This window comes from Chiloscyllium punctatum, chromosome 39 (assembly GCF_047496795.1).
Source record: "Chiloscyllium punctatum isolate Juve2018m chromosome 39, sChiPun1.3, whole genome shotgun sequence".
Lineage (NCBI taxonomy): Eukaryota > Metazoa > Chordata > Chondrichthyes > Orectolobiformes > Hemiscylliidae > Chiloscyllium > Chiloscyllium punctatum.
Window position 1 is genome coordinate 41962953 of NC_092777.1, and position 19900 is coordinate 41982852.

Sequence of the window (19900 nt, forward strand, 5' to 3'; positions counted from 1 at the left end):
TAAAGACAAATAAGGGCACCACTTCAACTGGGCCAGCATATCCATCCTAGGATAGGCTAAAAAGAGACACGCATGGAGTTCCTAGAGACCTGGCATTCAACCATAACTCCATCAAGAAACACATCGATTTGGACCCCATTTACCAACCTCTGAGAAAGTACCAGAAATGATATCGCCCACCTTAACAGACCAAGACACATAAATAAAATGGGGGACAGAACACCAGCGCTCCACTGAAGGCTCATTGATGATGTTCCGAGCATGGTGACGAAACATCTGAAAACAAACCTGCCAGCTCAGTGAGCAAACTTACAACCTGAAAAGGTCTCTCTTCTCTAGCATAGTGCTTGTTCATCGCATTTCAGAGGATTATTACTCTTAAAAAAACTGAGTTTGTAATTCTTCAGAATGAAAATGAGAACTTTGTTGATCAATTAGTAAAATTAATAATGCGTAGTTATTTTGCAGACATTTCAAATATTGTTTGCGTGTATTAACAGGTGTTAATTAATTAGCTGAATGAGCTTGTAGATTTGGATCTAAAGTTGCTATCTTGCGAGTGAACATTGGCAATCAGATTCAGCCTACCTAGAAATCAGAGCCAGCAAGAGAAAATATCAGCCAGTGGCATATGACAAATGGTATAACATTAATACAGTGATAAATTTGACATCTGAGAATCATTAGCACTGTATTCATAGCAAGGAATCACGATTAATTGGAAAAGAAAATCTCAATGAGCAGATTTTGTTTTGAGCCATTCGACTAAGTGGAAGAGCCTCTCCAAATTATAATGTGGTATTTACATTCTTAACCATTAGTCCAATGGTCTTCATTAACGATCATTCAACAGCACCTACAATCAGACCCCACTCCAACAGCATTCCACAGAGACCTTTCCCTCCTTGACTCCGCCAACAACCCACACCACCCACCAACCCACTCTCCACTCCCAGAATCTTCCTTGCCATCACACTTACCCCCTCACTTCCATCCAAGGCCCCAAAGGATCCTTCCACATCTGGCAGAGATTTTCCTACACATCCAAACATTTCTTCTACTGTATCTATTGCTCTCGATGTGGTCTTCTCTGCACTGGGGAGACAGTATGTCAATTCGCAGAACATTTCAGAGAATATTTCTGGGACATATGCACCTAACAATCCCACTGCCTTGTGGCGGATCACTTCAACTCCCCATCCCACTCTGCAAAGGACAAGCAAGATCTGGGCCGCCTCCACCACCAAATCTTAGCCACCCAACGCCTGAATGAAGAACACCTCATCTTCCACCTTGGGACCCTCCAATTACACAGCATCAATGTCGATTTCACCAGTTTCCTTATCTTCCCTCCCTCCACCTCATCCCAGATCCAACTCAGCACCACCCTTTTGTCCCACTTGTCCATCTTCCTTCCCATCCTATCACCATCACCATCACCTCCACCATGCACCACCTTCCCAGCCTTCCCCCCCTCCCTCCCATATCTCTGATGAAGGGCTTATGCAAAAAATGTCAATTCTCCTGCTCCTCAGATTCTGCCTGACCTGCTTGTTTTTCTAGTGCCACACTTTTCAACTTTGATCTCCAGCATCCACAGTCCTGACTTTCTCCTACCATTCAATGGCAGCTTTGTACTGTAAACAGACCCTTTCAGAACTGGTTTGAGACTTTCAATCTCATTTCAATCATGATTCCTTATTTACTTTACAAGTTATAATCTGTGCCTATATGTTCAATTTGGCAAATCAAATATAAGACATTGCACCATTATGAATTATTGGGTAGAAATAAACGACAAAGAAAGACTGATATAAATTTATATAGTAGCTTTCAGGACATTTCAATTAAATACATTTGAATGGTTCAAAGTTTTAAAATAGAAGTTAGTATTTATTCTACTTGTTTCATATTTTACCATGTAACAGTTGCTCACTCACTGTTTCTAGTTGAATTCGAATGTTTTCAAGTTTCTGAATTCTGTCTTGTAAACACTGCTCATTCTCTTGTATCTGTAAATTCATGTGATCCACCTGAAAGAGAGGCAGGATATAAAATATATAGAATGCTGAATGTTCTCAAATTTCAAATATACTCATGTAGGTTCTAACTACCATATTTATCATGAAGGAGCGACTGTATGTTACATTTCTGAATAAATTAGTAACAAGTCTTGTCTCTGTAAAACACTGTAATCCAAGGCATTTTCATCTTTAGTGAGATTGCAGAATGAAACATCTGGTTATAAGACTCAAGACTACTTCAAAGCTGCAAGTGGCTTTTGACAGCAGCAAGGTGCCTTCAAATGTGAACAAGGAGCAGTAAGCCTTTGACCTCCCAGAAGCCTACCTGTTTTTTATTCAGTTAGGGGCCATAGGCTTTGTTGGCTGGGCCAACATTTATTGCCCATCCGTAGTTGTCCTTGAGATGGCAGTGGTGAGCTGCCTTCTTAAACTGCTGCAGTTCATTTTGTGCAGGTACATCCAGTGTCGAAGCGGGAGTTCCAAAATATCGATTCAACAACAATTACAGAACAGCAATATATTTCAAAAAGTCAGAATGGTGATTGGGTTGGAGAGGAAATGTAGATCGTCTTGTTCCCATATGTCTGCTGTCCTTCTAGATTGTAGTAGTAATGAGTTTGGAAGGTACTATTTAAACAGCCTTGATGAATTTCTGGTATGCTCTGTTCCGACTGTGTGTCACTGGAAGGAGTGAGTGAATGTTTTGAGGATGTGATGCCAATCAAGCAGGCGGTTTTGTTCCGGGTGGGGTCAAGCTTCTTGAGAGTTGTTCATGCTGCAATCATCTGGACAAGTGTGGAGTATTCCATCACACTCCTTGATGTGGCACTTTGTAAATGGTGGACAGGCTCTGGGCAGTCGAGAGGTGAGTTACCCACTGTAGGATTCTTCATCTCTGATCTTCTCAGTTCAGTTCCTGGTAAATGGCAACTCCAGGATACTGATAATGTAAGATTCAGTGATAGCAATGCCATTGAATGTCAAAGGTGATAATTAGATTCTTTCTTGTTGGAGATGGTCATTGCCTTGCACTTTGGCACAAATATTACTTGTCCCTTGTTAGCACAGGCCTAGATAATATCCAAGTCTTACTGCAACCTGTAACCTCTTAATCTGGGCATATTCCTCATTCTACAAATCACCATCAAACCAAGGGAGCAATCCTGCAGAATGCAGGAGGGCATGCCAACAGTAGCAAAATGCCGTGCCAAAAAAGCTATAACCCAAAAGCAGACTCAGCGTGCAATTAAAAAACTAAGCAATTTTGCACTATAAGGATCAGAGCAAAGCTGTTGTGACCTGGCAGAACTAATTATGAATCATGGAGGACAATTAACAGGAGCAGATAGTTCCACAAATATTTCCATTTTCAGTTAGGTGAGAACCCAGACCATTGGTGCAAAAGACCAGGCTGGAGCATTTATAATCATCTTCAGCAGAAGTGCCATTGGAAGTGCCCACCTCACCTCCTCCTAAGGTCCCCAGCATTCCAGTGCTGATAAATTTGACTCACTTTACATCACACAAAAAGAAAGGGCCAAAAGCACTGCAAAAAACAAAGGGCTCTGACAAATAGTGCCAAAAACATGCTCATGAACCTAGTCAAGCTGTTGCAGTAAGGCTACTGCACTGGTACCTTCCCATACGGAAAATTGTTATGTCCTGTTCACAAAACAGAATAAATCCAACTTGGCCAGTTACACTCCATTGGTCTACTAATGATCATCAGTTAAGTGACAGAATATATCACCTACAGCGATATTAGGCAACAATTAAACAATAAAAACCTGTTCATTTACTCAGTTTAATTCTAGCAGGTTCTAGCAGAACCACTTGGCTCCACACATCATTAGAAGCTTGCCCAGACAAGGGCCAAAGGAGATGAACTCAAGAGGGTATGAGAAAGTGACTGTCCTTGAAATCAAGACAGCATATGACTTGAGTGCCACATCAAGGAGTCCCAGCAAAAGTGAAGGTAATGTACTGGGAATCTATGTGAAACCTCTCCAATGCTTAGAGTCACATTAAGCACAACAGGAAGATGGTATGGTTGTGAAAGACCAATTATCTCAGTCTCGAGACAGTTTCATTAGAGTTCCTCAGGTTAGTGCCTTAGGTCCAAGCATTTTCAGTTGCTTCATCAATTATGTTCCCTTCATCATTCGGTCAGAATTGGGCATAATTGCTGATAATAGCACTATGTTCAGCACCATTTGTGATTCATCAAAAGTGAAACAGTCCACGAAAAAGCTGCCATTAAGTATTTGTGAAGGGACTGAACATTCATTGCGAATGGAGTGCCAATCAGGAGGGTTCCTTTTCTTCAGTGGTATTGAACTTCTTTAATATTGAAGTTGCATTCATCCAAGTAAGTTGAGAGCATTGCACATCTGAGTTGTGCCTTGTACATGGTGGACTGGTTTTGGGGAGACAGGTGTTGAATTGCTCATTCAGACGTCCCAGCCTCTGAACTGCTTGTGCAGCCATAGTGTTCATTTTCTGGTCAATGGTAATTGATAGTGGTGGTTTTAGCTATGGTGATGCAATGAATATCATGGGGGGGTAGCTAGATTCCCTTGTTTTGAGATGGTCATTGCTTAGCCTTGTGTGGCATTCGCACCACACAAATGCCAGGCAATGACCACCTCCAATAGGAAACAGACATCTATGAGGAGCATCCATGAGGAGCTGTGGACCATTAACAACAGCTGAGTCATCACAGAATAGAATCATGGAATCTCTACAGCATGGAAGCAGGCCATTCAGTCCATCGAGTCCCCACCAATTCTCCAAAAAGCACTGCCCCCAGACTCACCCATCCCCCTCTTCCCCCCCCATCCCACACCCTATCCTTGCAACACTGCATTTACCACAATTAACCCACCGAGGCTGCATACCCCTGGACACTATGGACAATTTAACATTCCAAAGATGTGCAGGTCAGGTGGATTGGCACTGTGGGAAGAAACCAGAGCACCCCACGCAGTCACAGAGAATACATGCAAACTCCACACAGACAGTTGAACGAGATTCAAGATCCAGTAGGTCTGAGTCTGCAGAGCCCAAGACTCAGGCAAAGTGGGGTGCCCACCTTCACCTCACCTGTTAAATCACTCAAAATAGCTCTTGCCCAGCACTCTTGGCCATTTTGCTTCATACTTTAACAGTTTGGTGCTTTTTTAAAAAATGACTAAGGGCAAAAACTCTCATAGTTCACAACAGGCAGGGACCACTCCCCCACCCTCTCCCGCAGCAGCAGGGATATCAGTGACCGCCTTGGGGGACTTAGCTTCTGAGGCGAGCCTGATCTTGGAGATCGTCAAACTCCAAAAGAAGATCGATGCGTCCATCAAGGAGGCCCGGTCCAGGTGGGAGTCGATCTCGGTCATACTCAAGAAGCATGACTGAGAGACCGAAAAACTCGGGCAGCGTGTCGGAGGGGCAGAGCAATGGGCCTCGGAGACTGCTGCTGAGTCATCCGTGGGTCAGGTCCGGGCTCTGGAGCGACGAGTCCAGACCCTGGAGGAGCGCATTGACGACCTTGAAAATCGAGGTTGTCAGAAAAATATCTGGTAGCTGGGTCTTCCTGAACGGGAGGAGGAAGGCCAGCTCATGGATTTCTTGGAGCAATGGCCCCCACAACTATTGAAATCGGAGTCAAAGCTGGGCCGGGTGCGGGTGGAGTGGGCCCACCGGGTTGCTGTGCGTAGGCCCGGGTTGGACCAGCGCTCCCACCCGGTTCTAGTCCGACTTCAATGTTACAGGGAAAAAACAAATGCTGCTAGAGGCTTCCAGAGTCTTGGGGAAGGATCCCCATGTCATGATGTACAAGGGCTCCAAAATAATATTGTTTCAGGACTTTTCTTCGCTCATGGTCCGCAAGAGGACGGCATTCGACGAGGCGAAGAAGCGTCTGAGAAACTTAAATATTCAATACTCTATGTGATATCCGGCGACGCTGTGCTTCAGTCATGTATATAACTTTGGATCACCGGAGAAAGTAAAAGAATTCCCGGATGCTTTCAAACAGACTGCAGGACTTGAACTGTATGGAGAACGACTTTATTTTGCCCCCGCTTGTTTGTTTATCCTTCTTTCTTTTTCCATCTTTTGCCCACCTTTCCCTTGGTGGTGGGCACCCCACTGTGCCTGAGTCTTGGGCTCTGCAGATTCAGACCTACTGGGTCGCTGCCATCTTGAATCTCGGTCAACTGTCTATGTGGAGTTTGCATGTATTCTCTGTGACTGCGTGGGGTGCTCTGGTTTCTTCCCACAGTGCCAAACCACCTGACCTGCACATCTTTGGAATGGCTTGTTCTTTATTCTTTCTTTGATCTCCTATCCATAGCTCGTGCGGCTTATTTGATTTTTGGGGAGTGTTGTTGAGTGGTGTTTTCTTTATTTTTTTCTTATTTAGTTGCCTAATATTTTCTGGGATTGTAATTTCGTAATTTTATATATTTTTTCTTGTGTTGTTTTACTAAGCGTATCTAGGTGATAGTGGGGTGGGGTCATCCACTTTTAACTCTTGTTTGATAAGATACTGGAATTTATTTACTCCATTTTGAAATGCCTGGGCTGAGAGCAGGGCCCTAGCTGGGAGAGGATATCAGGGGGTTATTGGAAGATAGTAGTGACCCTGGAAGCAAGGTGGAAAGTTGCCTTTCAAATATGTTTTGTGTTATTTTTGCTTAGGAGGAGTTCTTAATTGTGTTGATTTAACTGTTCTTTTATGTGTGAATTTTGTTTGGTCTTTATTCAATGTCTTTTGGGTGAGGTTCTTCCTCCTGGGGCTCTCGGGCCTGCTTGGACGATCATGGCTAGCCATTTGTTTAGGTGGTGCACCTGGAATGTTAAGGGAAGTCATTCGCTAATCAAAAGGAAAAAGATATCAAGTCTTAAAAAAAAAAGGTTGATTCAGCTCTTTTACAGGAGACACATGTACTTGATAAGGAGCGCTCGAAGGTGCGACATGGTGGGTTTGGCCAGGTGTTCTTTTCATCTTTCATCTCAAAACGTAGGGGAGTAGCCATTCTTATTCGGAAGAATCTTCCCTTCCACATGTTAAGCCAGATAAAAGATGAGTCTGGACGGTATATATTGATCAAAGACCTAATATACGGAGAGGAATACGGGATTTTGAATCTTTATTGTCCCCTGGCACACCCTTTTAAATGTGTAACGGAAGCGTTCTCTAAGTTGATGGCTTTCGGGGTCCCCCCCTTACAATTATAGGGGAAGATTTTAATTGTATTATTGACCCAGAGACGGACAGGATACCTAGGAGCAATGCGGGCATATCTCGGAGATCTAGGCAACTGGTGGATCTGAACAAGGAGCTGGGGCTAGAAGATGTTGGAGGTGTCTCCATTCCCAGGGTAGAGACTTTAATTTCTATTCTAACCCACACAAGTGCCATACCAGAATTATATGTTTTTTTGTCCTCTCAACCCTTTTGAATTTGATACTGTCTTGTAAAATAGGTAATATAACTATTTCTGATCATGCCGCAGTATACATTAGACTAGTGATGATGGGATAGGTCCCTGACACTGGCGTATGGATCCTTTCTTATTGAAGGATAGCAAGTTTATAAAGTATTTTTCGCAGGAATTTAAAACCTTCTGGGATATCAACTCATGTACAGCCAGTAACCCTTTGATGAGGTGGGAGGCTTGGTCATCTCATATTCTGCGATCCGGAAAAGTCAAAAGGGAGAGCAACAGCATCTGCTCGAGGCTTGCCTGAAAGCAGCTGAAACTGTGTATGTTGATGGGCCTTCCATAACTAAGCTACCCAGGATCTTAGGGCAGCCTTGAATACTTCACTTACCCAAACAGCAAAGAAGGAAATACTATTTGCGAAGCAGAGATTATTTGAATATGGTGACAAGCCCGGCAGGTATCTAGCATACCTTGCCAGAAAGAAAAAGGCTCTCCAAGCTTTTACGTCCATTAGAGAGAGTGCTGGTACCCTGACTTGTGATTGTAAAAAGATCGATACTTTTACAAAGCCTTTAGAAAGTTGTATTTTGAATTGTATAAGTCGCAGGACTGTGAGGATAGAATTAGGAAGATGGAGTCTTTCTTTAAAAATCTGGCCTTCTGGGCCTAACCTTGAATGCCCCCTTGACAACCCAGGAAGTACAGGACACGGTAAGGCAGCTTCAGAGTGGCAAAGTGCCTGGGCCAGATGGATTCCAGGCTGAGTTTTATAAAGAATTTATAGGGGAACTGGCCGGGCCACTCATAAATATATACAGTAGTCAGGGCTGCCTCCCGCCTTCATTGAGAGAAGCAAATATTTCGCTCATTCTCAAGGGGAACGCCCGAGAAGATTGCTCTTCATATAGACCCATATCCTTGTTAAATGTGGATTTTAAAATTCTCTCAAAAATGTTAGCATTAAGCCTGGAGAGGGTTTTACCATTCATTATAAAAGAGGACCAGACAGGGTTTATAAAGGGTTGCAGGTCAATTAATAATATTAGAAGGGTCTTAAATATGATACAAGCCTGTCAGCAGGGAGCAATACTGTGTTTAGTTGTCTCCCTAGATGCAGAGAAGGCATTTGATTGGGTAGAATGGCCATATCTTTTTTATACGCTGGAATGGTTCGGTGTTGGAGAGGTCTGTACTATATGGGTTTCAGTATTATATAATAATCCGAAAGCAGCGGTCATCACTAACAGTTTAAGTTCAGATAGCTTTAGCGTTGGCAGAGGCTGTCGCCAGGGATGTCCTCTCCCACCATTATTATTCACGCTAGTGATTGAACCACTAGCGGAAGCTATATGAACTGACCCTAATATAACGGCTCTAACGGTTGGATCAGGCAAGCACAAAATTACTCTCTATGCGGATGGTGTCCTCCTTTTCTTAAGTGATCCTTTGACATCTGTGCCCCGCTTAATTCAAGTGGTCAATCTATTTGGTATGTTTTCAGGTTACAAAATGAATTTTGTAAATCGGAGGCCATGCCGTTGGGAGGCCTTGCCAGTATATCGAATTTTCTGGACGGATCTTGTTTTCCCTTTTGGTGTTCACTAGAAGGTTTTCTGTACTTAGGTATTTTTATTACTCCAGTATTTGGTCACCTGAGAAGATCTCCCAATATCCTGGCTAGGCAGAGTAGCTTTAGTTAAGATGAATATTCTACCTCGTCTTCTATATCCTAACAGAATGCTCCCTTTGATGTTGCCGAGACAGGCGTTGCATAAGCTTTATGGTTGGCTCGGCTTCTTTATTTGGAATCATAGACGGCGCCTTATTTTTTAGATTAGATTAGATTCCCTATAGTGTGGAAATAGGCCCTTTGGCCCAACGAGTCCGGACCGACCCTCTGAAGAGTAACCCACCCAGACCTATTGACCCAGCTAGCACTATGGGCAATTTATAAAGAAAGAAAATTTTTTCTTTTTTTAATAAATTCACCTGACCTGCACATCTTTGGACTGTGGGAAGAAACCGGAGCACCTGGAGGAAACCCATGCAAACACGGGGAGAATTCCACACAGACAGTTGCCTGAGGCTGGAATCGAACCTGGGACCCTGGTGCTGTGAGGCAGCAGTGCTAACCACTGAGCCACCATGCTGCTCAAATTAGAAAAGCTGCAGCTTCCACAAGTAAGGGGAAGACTGGACTTTCCAGATTTCAGGAGGTACCAATTGAGTTCCCTATTATCTTATGTAGCTGACTGGGTCTCTTGTGACCCACAATCAATCAGATTAGATATTGAGGCCTCCCAAGCAAAATTTCCCATCATCATTATATTTATGGACAAGATGAGAATTATTACGGACTATTGTAAAAACCCTATTGTACTAAATACAATCAAAGCCTGGAGGATAATGCGACAGGATGACAGCAAAAAACCTCCCCCATAGTGGGAACATCGGGATTCTGGCCAGGACTGACCGATGCTACATTGAAAATTTGGGAGTCCAGAGGTATCTCCTGTTTGGGAGACCTGTTCGATAGGGAGGTCATGATGTCCTTTGAGCAGCTGCGCCAGAAGTTTGGACTGCCTAGCAAGGATCTCTTTTGGTATTTTCAAATATGAGACTTTATACAAAAGAAGACCACACTGATGGTCAATCCTTATAAATTGGATAGGGAAAGGAGTGTGCTTTGGCTGATGGGGCCGCTCTCAGTCAGTACTCTTTATCACTCATTATGCAATAAGGTATCGAAGGACATGGAATGGATATATAAAACCTGGAATTATGGTTGGAAATCTCTTTAAAAATGTGGGAGGATATCTGGAAAAATGCCAGGAAGATCTCTATCTGTAACAGAATTCAGGCTACTCAATTAAAGATACTTCACAGGGCTCATATGGCACGTGAACAACTCGCAAAGTTCAAGGCAGGAGCATCCCCATTGTGTCCTAAATGCAAAATTGAAGATGGCTCTTTCACGCATTGTCTGTGGACATGCCATAAGATCTGTAGGTATTGGGACAGAGTAGCAAATGCCTTGACAGAGATTTTGGGTACGGAGATTGGATTGGATCCAATGTCCCTACCTTTGGGCTCTCCAAATTTTCCCTCTCGGGACGTATAAGGGAGGGAATTATTTATTATCCTTTCGTTTTGTGCGAGGAAAAATGTTTTAGTGAATTGGGTATCCGAAGGTCCCCCAGGACTATTAAACTGGCACAGGATAGTAATGGAATATATCCCCCTTGACTTCCTTACGAATATGGTGAACCAAAAAAACTGAATTATTTTATAAAATGTGGCAGCCCTTTTTGAACTACATCGACACAGATATTTCTGCCATATAGTCCAGGGCTTTTGCTTAGCCGTGGTAATGGTTCTGGCTGGTTCGGGGGCCCCTGGGTGGAAGAATCCCGTATAAATACAGGTTTTATTATGACTTGATATAAATCTATTTTGAGCATGTATCTAGTTATTTAATTACTTTGTTGTTTACTGTTAGTAATATATGGTATCCTGTTTTATGTTTTGGTTGTTTGTAGAATAGATTAGTAGTTTGTGTTTTTAATTTAATTTATATTGGTGTTGTTATTATATTGTAAAGTGGAATACACTAGTTTGTATTATTTTTGTAATTTTGTAAAAAATCTTTTAAAATTTTCTTTTTTTAATAAAAATATCTATTAAAAAAAAAAGACAATTGACCAAGACTGGAATCGAACTAGAGTCCCTGAAGCTTTGAGTCCACAGCACCGACCACTGAATCACCATGCTACCCTAATACTCTAACACAATCTATAACCTAATGATATGGCACATCCCTCACTCAAACATTACCATCAAGGCAAGGGATCATTACTGGTTCAATGCAGAGTCCAGGAGGGCATGTCAAGAGCAGCACCAGGCATACCTAACAATAAAGTGGCAACCTGGTGAAGCTACCAAACAGGGCTACTTATATACCAAACAAAAAAGCAGCAAGAAAAAGAAATAAACTGTCCCACAACCAACAGATCAGATCTAAGTTCTCTGTCCTGCCACATCCAATTGTGAAAGTTGGTGGACAGTTAAATAATTCACAGGAGGCTGCACAAATATCCACGTCCTTGCTGCAACAGCCAGCACAACAGTGCAAAAGATGAGTCTGAAGCAGTCACAATAATCTTCAGCCAGATGTACCAAGTGGATTATCCACCTTGGCTTCCTCCAGGTGTTCCCCAATATCACAGATGCCAGTTTTCAGCCAATTCAGTTCACTCCATGTGATACCCAGAATGCTTTTGAGGCAGTGGATAATGCAAAGGCCTTGACAACATTCCAGCAATAGTACGAACACTTGTGCCCATAGTAAAGCTGTTCCAACACTGGCATCGATCCAACAATTTATAAAATTGCCCAGGTATGTCGTATATCAAAAGTGCAGGACAGATTGAACCAAAGCTGTAATGAGGTCAGGAGCTGTGGGGGTCTGGCAGAACCCAAACTGGGCATCACTGAGTAGGTTGTTCCTAAGCAGATGCTGCTTGATAGCACTGTTAATGTCAGCTTCCATCACTTTACTGATGATTAACACCAATTAACACCCCACCAGTCTACTTTTTATCATCAGTAAAGTGACGGAAGGTGTCATTAACAGTGCTATCACGCAGCATCTGCTTAGCAACAACCTACTCAGTGATGCCCAGTTGGGTTCTGCCAGCTCCTGACCTAATCACACCTTTTGATTTAAACATGGACAAAAGAGCTGAATTCGTTGAGGTGAGAGTCACAGCCCTTGACATCAAGGCTGAATTCAACTGAGTGTAGTATCAAGGAGCCCCAGCAAAACTGAAATCAATGGGAATCAGGAGGCAATGCTCCATTAGTTGGACTCACATCTGGCATCGAGGAAGACGGTTGTGATTGTTGGAGGTTGGTCATCTCAGCTCCAGGTCATGTCTATAGGGTTTCTTCAGAGTAGTGTCATCTTCAGATGCTTCATTAATAACCTTCCCTCCCATCATAAGGTGAGATGTAGGAATATTCGCCAATGATTGCACAACGTTCAGCACCATATGTGATTCCTCAGATACTGAAGCAGACAATGTTCAAATGGAAGAAGACCTGGATAATATCCTGGCTTCAGCTGGCAAGTGGGAAGCAATATTCACACCACACAAATGCCAGGCAACAATCATCTCCAATAAAACCCTCACCACTCAACATTTAATAGTGTTACAATAAAGATGATCAGCCTTTCCTGAAGAAGGGCTCATGCCCGAAACGTCGATTCTCCTGTTCCTTGGATACTGCCTGACCTGCTGCGCTTTTCTAGCAACACATTTTCAGCTTACAATAAAGATCAGCCAAGATCCTTAGACAGCATCTTCCAAACCCATGACCCCTCCCTATAGAAGGGCAAGGGAAGCAAATACCTGTGAACTCTACGAACTGCAAGATCCCGTCCAAGCCACTAACCATCCTGACTTGGAAATATATCATCGTTCCATCATTTCGCTGGGTCAAAATGCTGGACTTACCTCCCCAAGGGTATTGTGGGTCAACCTACAGCACATGGATTACAGTGATTCAAGAAGGCAGCTCACCCCCACCTTCATAAGGGCAGTTAGGGATGGTCAACAAATGCTGGCCAGCCAGCAATGCCCATGTCCCATGAGGGAATAGAAATGCTAAATGCCATTACAAAGTCAAATCTGAATGTTTCCAGCATTGTATTTCGAAATTTCTCCCGGCCTCTAATATTATCTTGTACACAGCAGAAGCCCCATAATCTACTTTCTCAAATCTAGCATTTAATTTTCTTGTTAACTGCTAATGTTGCAGCAGTATTTGACAGTGTATAACATCATTGTATAATACAGAAACTGATGTATTTGAACTTTTTAAATCAGGCAGTAGAAAGAAAATGTTGGCTGCATCTGCTGTATTAGAAAAATCGTGCTGGAAATGTTGGGATTTAATACAATTCATCAAGGTCTCCTAAGCACCATTAAACAGAAAAACTGAATTCAGGTTACCTCCTTCTTTCTTAATGCTTCTGAATCATCCAGTGTTTGCTTAAATCTCTTCTTCTCAACTTCAAGACGCTCTGACAGTTCAAGGAAAGGAAAAGATAATAATTAACTTGAAATACATGATAAAGATTTCAGTCTGTACAAAAAGCATATTTTAACAAAATTTAAGTCTGTGCATTGAAAATGTCTAATTTTGCTAGTCATTGCATTTCATGTCATTTGTCTTCAATAAGGATTTCACATAGATTTCAATGGATTTGAGGTTAAACTGCTCATAAGAAACCTATTTGCCATTCTTTCACTAAACTATGTTTAATATATTTTAACTCGTTCTTCATCTTCAGCCAGCTTTGCTGCATTGCCATTTCTGGTTGAGATTTAATTTACCCTCACCATAAAACTACAAATGAACAAACAATTGCACCCACAAGCGAATTGCCAGAACAGCTATTGACCAACTGCATTATTGATAAATACTGTACTGAATCTGTTAAATTTTAAGAATGTGAAAATTTAAAGATTTTAATGAACATGTTTGAACAGGTAGTCACAACATAAAATTGTAAATTGAGAAAAATCACTGGGAATTAGCTAGAAAAGCACTAAAAGCATCTGGCTACATGGCAGATTATAGTGATTATTCTTCCATTCAAAATGCACTTTGAGGTGCATTATACAAAACCTACATGACATACTAATAGGAGTCGTGAAGAAGGGTTACTTCTGAAATGACCTCGTGATGTTGCCTAGCTTGCTGTGATCTCGCAGCCCCCTGCTTGTGTATATTAATACTGATAAATTGCTCTTTACTGAATGCACTCCGAAGTTAGAATATATTAACTAGTCAGCTAATAGTCACAGAATCATCCAGCATAGAAATAGACCTTTCAGTCCAACTAGTCCATGCCATCCAGGTTCCGAACCTAAACTAGTCCCACTTGCCTGCATTTGGCTCATATCTTTCTAAACCTTTTCTACAGGTTGTTCTGCTTTAACGTGCGTTTCATTAATGCAAATTTGCTATAACACGATTGATGAATTGGGGATACTATTTCAAAAGCATAAACATTTAAAGTATGTTTTGTTCATAACACAATTCCAGCCCATTTGTTTAAATAGTGCTGCTAATTTTACGCAACTTTCTTATAACACAAGGTTGCACGAAAACTGAACTATCATGTTGTACTAGAACTAATTATATTTATGTACCTATCCAAGTGTCTTTTAAATGTTCGAACTGTACCTGCATTGACCACTTGCTCTGGCAGTTCACTCCACATGCGGACCCAACCATCAACTCCATTTCTAGCAACATCCGGGTCAATCTTTTCTGAAACCTCTCCCATTTATTTTGTATCCCTCCTAGAGACTGGCGACCATAACTATACACTGTACTCCAAAAGTAGCCTCACCAACATTCTGTACAACCTCAATCTGACATCGCAACTTCAATACTCAATGGTCTGAACAATGATAGCAAGCGTTAGGACAATAATGATTCCTGTAAATTCTTCAACAATGTATCCAGATGAAAACGTTCTTAATAATCATTCCTTATTGGTTTTGTCAAAGGCTTCAATATCTTATCATTATTTCTCCTTAAAAAAATTCAAGTACTTTTGCATTTTCAGCATTGACAACATTTTGAATCATTCATTCAAAGAAAGAGAACAGTATACTCTTGGTTTCAGAGATAAAGTCACTGAGCAGCCATTTGTTTCACCTCTGAACTCCCAACTCTATAATATTTTCAAATTTCAAAGAAGATTTCTGCGAACTTAGAATTTGTGCAAGAGAGTTTTTGAATCCAGAGGATTCAAATTCTCCTGTAATCATCAGCATATTTAGTCTAGTCTTTTACTGTGGCTAAATGGCACATTCTAAGATGGTGGTGGAGTAAGGCTTCTCTGCTGAGCTCTTCTGCTCCATCTGTTTAGTTTATTTTCTTTTTGTATTTTTTTTCTCCTTTATTCTTACTTCCCATCCTTGAGCCTCAAGCCAAGTCATCATGGACTCCCAGCCTTGAGATGACAGCAGAGCGGACTCCCAGCCTCAGCAAAATCTTCCAGGCTTGAGATGAAGCCTGGCATGGTCTGGAGGCTAAGTGCTAGTGGAGTCTAGTTGGAAGGACTGTTATTCTGAACTTTCTTTATTTTTCTAATTTATTCCTATGATTTTGTACTTTTATACCCAAGATGGCATGAAGGTCTGTAATGCTGTACTTCTTTTTTCTTTATTTTTCTAAATTTTTTTCCTAAGAATTTGTACTTAAGGATCTGTACCTAGGTAACTTTTTACCTAAAATGGTGCCATAAGTGGTGACCGGTAGACTTTTCACTGTACTCGTGCAGTGCATGTGATAATACAGCTAATTCTAATAAAATTATACTGCAATAATTTGTCTACCTTGTTTTTTTATCCTACTTTCTTTTCTCTTGTACTTTTCATTTACCAATAACCTTTCCAAATGGCAATAATTCCAAAACGACCAAATTTGTAATACCTAAGAACCTGAGAGTTGGATAGGAATCATCCCCAAATAGCCACCATCTTAGAAACAGGTTTGGTTTCAACTCATTGACCTAATGCTCCCCAGACTCTTAGAACTCATTCTGACTCCCATCTGACTCACAACTTGATATTGTTACATCCATAGGGGAAAGTGAGGACAGCAGATGCTGGAGATCAAAGTCAAAAAGTGTGTTGCTGGAAAAGCACAGCAGGCCAGGCAGCATCTGAGGCAGCAAATCGAAATTTCCAGCATACATTCCTGATGAAGGGCATATGCTCAAAACATTGATTCTCCTGATCCTTGAATGCTGTCTGACCTGCTGTGCTTTTCCAGTACCACACTTTTTGACTTGTTACATCCATAGTCTGAACTGAATTCTGATGTACACACTTTACTCATTTCTCACATCTTCATATTAGCATGAGACTCTCATCTCCAAACTACCAATCCCTGACCTATCCAATTCCTAATCTGGAATCAGTATAATTGTAAATCTTGGAATTGGCCAGTGGCATTTATTTGGATGCTTCTTACCAGACCCTCAATCCTGCAAGTGAATTTGTGGAGATACACATTGATTAGAGTGTTACACTAAAGCCCACTGGATCACAAATAATTCACATGTCTTGGCACTCCAATCCTTTACATTTAGGCAATTCAGTTCTACTTAAAATTATTTTTATTCACTGCTTCATCTGGTTTGAGTAGTTACTGATTAACTTTTCTTCTAGGGAAAGTGTTTTGGGGAGTTTTGAAAGGGACCATCCTCATTACTGTGAAAACTGTTATGCAGTTCACTTCAATCTTGTCAAGCTCATTAATTCAGAGGTACCTTCCACATTGTTTAACTGAGGTTTTCTCCTGGTGCTTCAGGCAGCTACTTAACTATAAGTTTTTTTCCAAACATACTCAACACTGTTAATCAATTCTGAAGCATCATATTTAATGAAGGAAAGAAAGTCAATCTACTGTTTTACTTGCAATAACCTTTAACATAAATTTGTATTCCTTTTCATCAACTAAAATTATGACCATTTTTAATGAAGTAAAACTACACTTCACTGTGCTATGTATAACCTGTGGCACAGTGTTCATTAACAATCCAGCTGGGTTCATTTAAAATTATTACTTTGAGACACAGTTGCTTCATCATTAGGAGCCAAGTCTGAATTCAAATTAGACTGCCCATATTTGTTCACTGTTGGTTTTAAAAGAGTGTTATATTAAATAAATATTGCAGAGTCTCAACAGTTCTGTAACAGTTCAAAAGCCACTATTTGCTATTTGGTAATTTCAAAGTAAAGAATGCTCTGTATCTCATCATGCCATATCTTTGAATGGGAGACTTGGCGGAGACTAATGGTAAAGGCTTCTTACCCTAGAAGAACAGCATGTTAATCAGTAACTACTCATAAACTGAAACAATCCCAGACTAAGAATCTACTAAAATGATAGTTATCAGTCAAATGACTGTTAGGAAGTAATACATGGCATAATAAATGTAAGAGAATGGGAAAGGAATTTTAAAATCATCTCCCGATATGCTGATCCAAATAGCTTTACACCATTGTTTCCTGCATTTTTAATCCAGGAAATCCAATACAATACAATCATTAAGACTGCTATATATCCGTTGTTAGGTTGTTCAGCAATTGGACAAGTAGAACTTAGTAAACTTGAATAACTGTTGTCGTCATTTATATCATATTCTTTCAGTTTTAATCTAATCTGCTCTTCTTGTTACTGGACTACTCAGGTACGAAAATTAGATTTTCTTTCATTGTTATTTTATGGCTACACCATATAATTTTTTAAAAATCAGAACATATAAAATTACTGCAGAATGTGAATGAAGAAAATATAGTTGTCTGAAATACAGTGCATCATTTATACATATTTTTGTTTCGCACATTGAATAATATTTTCCAATAATTCACAGACTCTTGGAGCAAGGTAGAAGGATTGAATTGTGTCCATAATATGCTTGCCTTACTTGTGAACATGGACAGTCTTATCTACATTGAAAAATGATTTTATGTAATGACTCTCAGTTTAAATTCTGAAAGTATACCAATCTATCAAAGCTGAGATGGTTTTATTCATTGACCTATTATTTACAAGCTACTTGATGTCAGTCATTTCGCTGGACTTCTGGGTCACATCTTTCTTGTGAAAAACACGCAGGAGGAGAGTATGTATATATATCTGATGAGTTGTTGGGCAACAGTTTGGGAAATGATTTGGATCAAAATTCCTACAGAATTGACACATTTAGACTCAATTTAGAATAAAAATTGAGCATTGCATACTGCTGGTATTCATTCTTCCACAAATTAGATTTTAAAATGGGGACAAATTTAAAAAAAGATCATTAAATGCAAGATATTAAAGTGCATCCCAAAAATAGCAATTATTTCATGCGCAGATGCTGAACAGACTGATATTCATATGTCGAATCAGGCAGCAAAAGACTTCCAGAGATTTACAAGGGTTTTATTGTACACCTATAGTTTAACACAAACACCAGTTTTCACCTCCCTCTTTTTCCCCTTTCCAACCAAAGGCAATGCCCAGTTTTTTTTTAAACGTAAATAATCCACCACTACATCACTCACTCTTTCAAAGAATCCAGTTCTGGTTATTTTAATAAACCCGTTTAGATATATATTGACACACCTCTGGTATAGGTGGGATTTCTGGCTCAGAGCTAGGGGCATAGCCATTGCATCACAAGAACTTCATTAAGATCAAGTTCTTTTTTTGTCACACACCTTCAAATTACCTGTTTGATGAATTAAACAAAAGTTATAAACACTGCCCACCTGGGCACTGCAACAAGAAAAGGGACAGAGAAAGAGAAAGAGAGAGGGCAGAATGGAACTGGAAGGTGGAAATAATGCCAACCAACCCCACAGTGTTCACCTCTCACTAAAAGCATAAAGGCTATTGGTGAACAACATATGGTCCTGAAGGATACCCGGACAAGAGCACAGTCACAAAAGAGGAAGGCAGTTAGGAAGAATTTCCGTTAAAAGTTAAACTGCCACCCAATCAGCCATGCAACATAACTAATGGGATAGAATTCAAGTCCCACCGCTCCAGAGATGTATAATAAAAACTCTGAACAGGTCAGTCAGAAAATGAACAAGTGAATTGGAATTATTTCCCCTTCCAGTTCCATTTTGATTGAGCCATTCCCTCCTGGCTCTGAGAGAGTCACTACCACTGCATGAGGAGATATTTCTCATCAAACTGCTCACAGTTATTATTATATACCTCTGGAAAAAGAGGGACTTGAACACAGACCACATGGCTTAGAGATAGCGACACTGCCACTCTACCACAATAAAATATCAGCATCACTTGTTCTCTAACGCTGAAGTGGTTGACCCTCTTGTGATGTAGTAGTAGGGTCCCTCCCTCTGAACCAGGAGGCCTGTGTTCAAGTCCCATCTGATCCAGTTGTGTATAATAATACTTATGAACAGGTTGATTAGAAAATAATGAACCTGAAAGGAACTTGCATTTCTCACACTGACAGGATGTGACTGTTACTAACATCAGAGAAGGTCTTTGAATGTTTCGTATTAAGTTTAAAGCAAATTTAGATCACAGAAAATATTGAATTAAATCAGATCAGTAATTGTTAAGGTTAGAGAACAAATAGCTGTCTGTATTATTTTAAATTCAGTTATGAAAGTTTCCTTTTACAAATAAAAAGAAAGAGAAAAACATTGCTTATTCAGATAACACATATTGCTGGAAGCTTTAAGCTAGGTGCTGAGATAGATCTGTGCTTCACTGGATTCACTGAATTATTGATAGGCCCCAAAGGAATTTTCAATATGTGCCTATTTTTATCTTGTACCATGAAGAAGTTTTCTTATACATTTGCTTTACAAACTTGAA

The 19900-nt window shown here is 40.6% G+C and overlaps 1 protein-coding gene across 3 annotated transcripts in view; it reads right to left on the reverse strand.

Annotated features, from left to right (window-relative positions):
- lrrc45 (leucine rich repeat containing 45) overlaps positions 1 to 19900 on the reverse strand; it is a 90825-nt gene that overhangs the window by 34671 nt on the left and 36254 nt on the right. For all 3 annotated transcript variants that reach the window (XR_011954829.1, XM_072558535.1, XM_072558537.1), the window contains 2 exons: positions 13483 to 13553; positions 1941 to 2033 (listed from right to left, as the gene is read on the reverse strand). Coding sequence is in view for 2 of the 3 variants with exons in the window: in XM_072558535.1 (XP_072414636.1) it covers positions 1941 to 2033; positions 13483 to 13553 (164 nt within the window). In the remaining variant the exon portion in view is untranslated. The remainder of the gene's footprint in view (positions 1 to 1940; positions 2034 to 13482; positions 13554 to 19900) is intronic.